The sequence below is a fragment of the Erythrolamprus reginae genome, chromosome 2 (genome assembly GCF_031021105.1).
Source record: "Erythrolamprus reginae isolate rEryReg1 chromosome 2, rEryReg1.hap1, whole genome shotgun sequence".
Lineage (NCBI taxonomy): Eukaryota > Metazoa > Chordata > Lepidosauria > Squamata > Dipsadidae > Erythrolamprus > Erythrolamprus reginae.
The window spans coordinates 173,560,765-173,568,622 of NC_091951.1; the positions used below are offsets into that span (position 1 = coordinate 173,560,765).

The following is a 7,858-nucleotide window of genomic DNA, read 5'->3' on the forward strand; positions in this document are numbered from 1 at the left end:
AGTTCATCCTTGGTTGATGGGGAAGGTCGGTTAGAGAAGTGTTTTTCAACCAGTGTGCCGTGGCACACTAGCGTGCCGCGAGACATGGTTAGATGTGCCGCGAAGAAGGAAGCTCAGGTTCTGGTCTCACAACTTTTTGCTGAGAGAGAGAGTGAAAGGGAGAAAGAAAGAGTGAGAGAAAGAGAGAAAGAAAGCAAGAAAGAGAGAAAGAGAGAGAGAAAAAGTAAGAGAGAGAGAAAAGAGAGAGAGAAAGAGCGAGAAAGAAATAAAGAATGAGAGAGAGAGAGAAAGCGAGAGAGAGAGAGAGAGAAAGCAAGAGTGAGAGAGAGAGAAAGAAAGCAAGAGAGAGAGAGAGAGAGAAAGAAAGCAAAAGAGAGAGAAAAGGAGAGGAAGGGAGAGAGAGAGAGAAAAAGAAATGAGCAAAGAGGGGAGGAAAAAAGAGAAATGAGGAAATGATTGAGGCAGAGAATGAGAGGAAAGAGAGCGAAACAAAAGAGAGAGAGAAGTGAATCTTGATTTAAAACATATGATAAAAAGCACCCAAAAAATAAGAGAGAAAACCCCCAGCCCTCACCTATTTTTGGAAATGGTTCAAGAGTATGTATACACATACACACACACACAAGAGGGGGAGGAGACAGGGATGGAAAAAGAGAGGATAGTGTCTTAAGAGTGTCGTTTTGTCTCCTTTTGGTTGGTGGTGTGCCCCAGGATTTTGTAAATGTAAAAAATGTGCCGCGGCTCAAAAAAGGTTGAAAATCACTGGGTTAGAGCCTCTCTTGCTTTTCAGGTTTAGTCTAGAGCAGTGTTTCTCAACTTTGGCCGTTTGAAGATGTGTGGACTTCAATTCCCAGAATTCCCTAGCCAGCAGCGCTGGCTGGGGAATTCTGGGAGTTGAAGTCCACACATCTTCAAACGGCCAAGGTTGAAAAACACTGCTCTAGAGGAAGGTGCTGTGAAAACAGGTGCTTCTTTCCTTTCTCTTTCACCAATGCCGAGCCAAACCTGCTAACATCTTCCAATATTTTCCGTTAGGGCCAAATGTAAGAACTGCGGTGAGCAGACTAATCCAGTTAAGGCCAAAGGGGACTAACTGTCAATCACTTGGCATGTCCCCGAAGCCCAAAAACTTTAAGACTGTCTACACTTGACCTCACCCCATTCCTGAGAGGTCTGTAAAGAGCATGCATAAGCACACCATTGTGTCTACCATCGCTATCTTACTGCCCTATTGCCTAGAGCCTCGGTGGCACAGCGGTTAGAGTGCAGTACTGCAAGCTACTTCTGCTGATCACCAGCTGCCAGCAGTTTGGCAGATTGAATCTCAGTAGGCTCAAAGTTGACTCATCCTTCCATCCTTCCAAGGTTGGTAAAATGAGGACCCAGATTGTTGGGGGCAATAGGCTGACTCTCTGTAAAACCACTTAGAGAATCAGTATATTGCCCCCAACAATCTCCTTAGAGAGGGCTGTAAAGGTATATAAGTCTAAATATATTGCTATAATTTACCTGTACCTACTTTGCTTATGTTTATGTTTATTTCTCAAAAACTGTACAAGATAATAGCTATGGTATAAACATAAGAGAGAGCCGGGGTGGCGCAGCAGGTAAAGTGCTGTACTGCAGGCCACTGAAGCTGACTGTAGATCTGTAGGTCAGCGGTTCAAATCTCATCACCAGCTCAAGGTTAACTCATCCTTCCATCCTTCCAAGATGGGTAAAATGAGGACCCGGATTGTGGGGGCAATATGCTGGCTCTGTTAAAAAGTGCTATTGCTAAACATGTTGTAAGCCTCCCTGAGTCTAAGGAGAAGGGCGGCATAAAAATCGAACGAACAAACAAACAAACAAACAAACAAATAAACAAAAAGCAAAGCAGGTACAGGGTAAATTTGGACAATAGAACAGTAGGACAGGGATGGTAGGCACAATGGTGTGCTTATGCATTCCACTTACAAACCTCTTAGGAATGGGGGTGTGGTTGACTGTAAACAATCTAAATTTCTGGGGTTTGGGGAAGAAACCACATATCCATACCCAATACCTGCTAACTTATTTATTCAATGCAATTATTTATTTAATCAATTTGTATGCTGCCCATCTCACTAAGGGATTCTAGGCATCTTCTCCAAGTTTTGACAAATAAATAAATAAATAAAATAAAAATAAAAACCTTGCGACAACCAACAGCCCGTTTGGAGACAGAGAGAGAATTCGCCCCCTCCCTCCCCCAAAAAAGGGGGGGGGTTTGAGGGGTTAGGAGAAAGAGAGGAAAAAGCAAGAAAGGCATGCTCGGATTTCGCTCCCTTGCCCGAAGGCGAAGGGTTAAAGGGGGCGGACGAACGGAGAGGGGCGCTGGCTGGGCCGTGCCCGGGATAGGCGGCTTGTCGGCGGGGATCGCCCCAAGAACGCGCCGCCGGGGCTCGAATTTCAGCGGGGGGCTCGGCCACAAGGGTAGGTGTCAGAGACACGTGGCTCCTGGTAAATGAGATGTCAAAGCTGGCAGCCAACCCTTCCCTCCCTCCCCGCCTGGGGCCCGCCGCCGTCTCTCTCTCTCTCTCTCTCTCTCTCTCTCCCCCCGAAGGCGTCTGCCCCGAGCCTTCCCATGGAGGGGCGACGGCGAAGCGGTGCAAACCAGCGTGCTTTGCAATTTTTCTCCCTTTTCCCAATGGGCTGGCTGGCGAGGACTCGCTTCCCAGGAAGGTGGATCTGCTGGGGGGGGGGGGGGAGAGAGAGGGGGTGCCTCCTCTCCCCGCCAGATTTCCCGCACGCCACTTCCAGCCGGCGGTCCCCCCTCCCGCTTCTCTCCCCCATCCTCAACCGTTCACACAGACACCGCCACAGAATTCCAAGGAGGGTTTGATCTTTTAGTGGTTGGTTTTAATTTGGAGCTGAACTTTGTCGACTACAAGGGGGGGTTGAATATAAAGAATAAATAGCCAAACTCTCTTCTTCCAAACGTCCAGAAGAGGAAAAAAAAAGAGGAAAAGAAACACCACCACCCGCTACATACACAACAGTAAACAACGGCGTCTTTTAACCTTTTTTTTTTTTAAAGTCCTCGTTTCGTGTTTTTTTTAAAGTCATCGTCTTTAAAGTCCGTAAAAAAAAAATCACAACCAAACTTTTGGTTCTCCAACGAACGGGAAATAGTTCCATTTATAATAATAAAAAAGTTTTATGTTAAAAGTCCTCTGTTCTTTAGGAAAATAAAACCCTTTGCAAAATAACAAAAATCCCCAAAGGTTTTGAGGAGCGTTTGTTTTTAAATCCTCCAAACGCTTTTTTTTCTTTTCTGGAATATAAATTAAAGACGGGGAGGTGGCTGGAGCAAACTTCCAATCTGCGAAGCTACTCTTTTTTTTTGGGGGGGGGGGACAACAACAACAACAAGTACCGTAAGTACAGCAGACGAGAAGAGTTCGCGAGGTGACACACCGACCGAGGCATTTGGACTTTGGGGAGGTCCGCAAGGCAGGAGATCCCGATGCGCGCAAGGACTCCCTTTCTCTCTTTCTCTCCAGGGTCTTTGGTGACCCCGCCCGTCTTTTTAACATACACACACACACGCACATTTGCCTGTCTTGCAACGCCACCCAGGAGCGGTGCGACGCTTCAACGGTGTGAGTGTGTGTGTGGAGGCCAACGTCCCACCATCTCCTTTTACGCTTCGTAGCGTCTTTGAAGTCGACCAAAAACTTTGAGGAAAAGAGGCGCGGTGTTTCATACTTGCTGTTTTCTAGGGGAGGGGGGGGGGGGACCGGAGCAGAGGCCACGCATCGATCCCTCCCCTGCCCGCCCGCCTTAGCAGGAGCATTTGCACTCGGCGATGATGGGGTACTGGATGGGGATCCACGTGCAACGCTGCCCGCCGCGTCGCTGGCACCTCCACCTCAAGATGGTCAGGTGCGCGGACCTGGCCGGCTTGCAAAGCATGCCTTCCGGGACGGAGCAGGAGCGCTTGCTGAAGCAGCTTCCCACCTTGACGTAGCGGGGCCAGAAGCGGCTGCCGAGGTCGTTCCACGTGTAGAGGACCGGGCAGAAGGTGTGAGACCACAGCCAGAGCTGGAGCTTCCGCCGGAGCTTCTTGCTCAGCCGGTGCTTCTTGCTGACCTGCAGGGGGGGCCCGTCGGAAAACTCCAGGCTTTTGATCTCGCCGGGCATCGCTCCGGAGGGTCTCTGCCGCAGCAGCAAGTCCAGCTGGGCCAGGTCGTCCCCGCCCAGGCGGTCCTCGGCCAAAGAGACGGCCATGAAGCTCGGGTCGAAGTGGGTGCCCAGCAGGGTCCTCAGCAAAGTGTCGTTCAGGTCCTTCTCCTTGGGGTCGAAGACGGGGTCCGGGTGCTCGATTAGATCCACCAGGGGCAGGTTGTCGCTGGGAGCCGGTCGGATGTGGAGGTAGTGCTGGCCTGCGCTCTGGTCCAGTCGGAACCCTAGTAGAACCGCCATGGAGTAAAGCCTCACCAGCCACCGGAGGTGATCCATGTTCGAAGGGAGAGAAGGAGGGATGGGTGGATGGAAGGAAGGATGTATGGGTGGATGGAAGGAAGGGTGGATGGATGAAAGGGAAAAGGAAAAGGGGACAGCGTTCACCCAGAGGCGGGCCTGAGCAGAGGCATCTGCCGGAGCAGAGGGTATCCAAACGAGGAGGGTCTTCCCCGGCCGCTCGCCTTCAGCGCCTGCAGCCTCCTTGGCCCAAACGCCTATCCTGGGGTTCGACGAACAGGCAGCAGCAGCCCCCAAAGAACTAAAAAACAAAACAGAAAAAGGAACCGTCCAGAAGCAAGCAATTACTGCCGGGGAGAGTCCACGCAGCCCCGTGCACGAAACCAGAAGCCCCGTGCAATCGTCCAGCCTCCGGATTTCGGGGCGCGGGGGGGAGAGAAACCCGCTCTCTGCAAACTTCCAATTCGTCTCCCGTCTCCTTGCAGTTCGCGACAGCCGCCGCCGCCGCCGCGCGCGTTGGCACCAGTTAGTCTGCCGCGCCGAGGCTCCAAAAAGCGCCTTTAAATTTCCTGCGCTTTCGCTTCCATCGCTATGGAAACCACCGACTCGCGCTTCTCGGGCGCTTCTTCCTTAAAAGCGGTGGGCGCGGGAGGGGGAGAAGCCGAGGGGGAGCTTAAGTACTCCCCAAGAAGTCCTCAGCCAGCCACCGGCCGAAGGGAGGAAAAAGTGGCGGAGATGGTGGGGCAGCCTCTTCTCTCCGTGGCGCGTCTGGGGAAGGGATGCTCTGGTTTTGCAAAAGCCTCTTCTTGCTCCTTTCTCCCCCTAGGAGCGAAGGCGATCCTATCCGAGGTGGCTCGGCCGCTGCTCCGTCGGGGTTATGAATTGGAACAGGGCCTCCTTACGGCCGGTTTTTATACTCCCGCCGCTGTGGGACCTTGCAGCGCAACCTTGCAAAAGGCACCGCGTCGCTCCCGTGTGCACCGTCCGGGAACTGGCTTTGGTTCCTTAGACGCTCACGCCCCCCCCCTTCTTTTTTTTTTTACACTTGGGCCGCTCGGACTCGCTCGCTTCGTGCCTTTCCCCCTCCTACGCCCACCCCGCCTAGCGTAGCCCTGGTACCCCGCTGCATTTATTTGCGCGGCTCCACGCGCTTTGGAGCCCGTGATGTAATTCTAGTTGGCTTCCAGGCGCTGCAAAACGCCGCCTTTTGCTCTAAGCGTGAAATTGCTGGCTAATGCTAAGTCAAGGGACGGGGAGACGGGCGAGGGGGCGGGGGAGGGGGGAGACGAGGAGGGTAGCGCGCCCTCTGCTGGCGGCCGCTCGAGCTCGCATTCCTCTCGCTGTTTCCCTGGCGGGCTTACACGTAGGGGGGGGGGGAAAGTACAGTGGTACTTCTGCTTAGGAACGCCTCTACTTAAGAACTTTTCTAGATAAGAACTGGGTGTTCAAGGTTTTTTTTTGCCTCTTCTTAAGAACCATTTTTTACTCAAGAACCCGAGCCTGGGTAAAATTTCCCAGGAAATTTGAGAGTGGCACCAAGGCCCGGCCAGTTTCCTGCCATTCCCCCTTTAATCCGGGCCACCTTGGGCTTTTCTGGGCTGCCAGAGGAGCCTTTCGGTGGCGCTTAAGAAGGTTTGGCAGTCCAGAGCGAACAAAGCATTTTCTTTTCTCTGGGCACTTGGAGAGGGAATAAACCTCTGCCAGCGCCCAGAGAAAAGAAACACTCCCTTCGCTCTGGGCAGCGACTGTCCTGCTCCTCTTCTTCCTCCTCCTCCCACCCAAATTCTGAAATTTTATTTCTTTCCTAATGGGTTTGCACGCATTATTTGCTTTTACATTGATTCCTATGTGAAAAATTTCTTCTACTTACAAACTTTTCTACTTAAGAACCTGGTAACGGAACGAATTAAGTTCTGAAGTAGAGGTACCACAGTTTATGAGAATTGCAAATGGAAGGCAACATTGTTGTCTGGATATTGTGGCAAGGCAGTGTCACTTAGAGCGTCAGGATTTCCTTCAGCAGGAAGGAGAATTTGAGCAGTTATAAAATATGGGGGAACTTTTATAACTGGCTAAAAGAAATAGAGAAAAGATAAAAGAAAAAAAAACTATATAGAAAGACAGTTTAAAAGATTAAAATTAAAATTTATAGAAAAGTAAGCAAATATGTCAATATGCAAAGCAATACATTAACTAAAATAAGCTAAAAAGGTATATATTTCTGACTGAAATTCTGAATGAGAAGGGGATGTAAATATCCCAAATGTATGTTTTATCTATGTCCGGGGTTTTTTCTTTCGTTTTCTTTCTTGTTCATTTGTGTCTTTCCTTTTTCTGTTTTGTTTTTTGATTTTGATTTTTCATTTTCTTAGTATTTATAATGTTTATACAAATTTATTGAAAATTTAATGTTGTTGCTGCTGTTTAGTGTTTTATGTTTGTTTGTTTTTTTAATTCAATAAAAAAATTTTTTAAAGCTTTCCTTCAGCAATTCCATCTATTTAGAACGGCAGGAAAAAACCAAATAGTTGCTACCAGCCTGCCTTCCATTGATGACCTGTATACTGCACGAGTTAAAAAGAGGGCTGTGAAAATATTTACTGACCCCTCGCATCCTGGACATAAATTGTTTCAGCTCCTACCCTCAAAACGATGCTATACAGCACTGCACATCAAGACATCTACACATAAGAACAGTTATTTTCCCCCCGAACGCCATCACTCTGCTAAACAAATAATTCCCTCAACACTGTCAAACTATTTACTAAGTCTGCACTACTATTAATCGTCTCATCATTCCCATCACCCATCTCCTCCCAACTAATGACTGTATGACTTGAACTTTGTTGCTTGTATCTTTACAATTTATATAGAATAGAATAGAATAATTAGAGTAGAATAGAATAGAATAGCATTCTTTATCGGCTAAGTGTGATTGGATACACAAGGAATTTGTCTTGTTGCATATGCTCTCAGTGTACATAAAAGCCATCTCCTCCCACAAACGACTGTATGACTGTAACTTTGTTGCTTGTATTCTTACAGTTTTAAATTGTCTGGTTCCTAATATGATTTGATTGCTTATTTGTATCCTGTGACAATCATTAAGTGTTGTACCACATGATTTTATTTTATGTACACTGAGAGCATATGCACCAAAACATTTTCTATTCTATTCTATTCTATTCCGGTTTTAACTAAACTTGATTTAACAAAGGTACAGTGATCCCCCGTTTATTGCGTCCCCAACCATTGCGAACAGGGTACTTCGCTATTTTTCAACCCGGAAGTCAAAAATACCATCTACGCATGCGTGCCGGGCACGCATGCGTAGATGGCAGCGGCTTCCCTGGGTCTTCCCCCTCTTGCTGGCGTCAGCGAGGAGTTTCCCCACCGCCCACGCAAACTCCTCGCT

At 48.8% G+C, this 7,858-nt stretch overlaps 1 protein-coding gene across 1 annotated transcript; it reads right to left on the minus strand.

Annotated features, from left to right (window-relative positions):
- Positions 1-3,286: 3,286 nt before the first annotated feature.
- On the minus strand, positions 3,287-5,462 carry NOG (noggin). The gene has a single exon (XM_070736008.1). It carries the CDS (start codon positions 4,480-4,482, stop codon positions 3,805-3,807), a length of 678 nt encoding a protein of 225 aa, XP_070592109.1. The 5' UTR covers positions 4,483-5,462; the 3' UTR covers positions 3,287-3,804.
- Positions 5,463-7,858: the final 2,396 nt, after the last annotated feature.

What these genes read in the sequence shown, in the direction of transcription:
- NOG (XM_070736008.1), bottom strand. Translation starts at nt 4,482, where the DNA reads ATGGATCACCTCCGGTGGCTGGTGAGGCTTTACTCCATGGCGGTTCTA.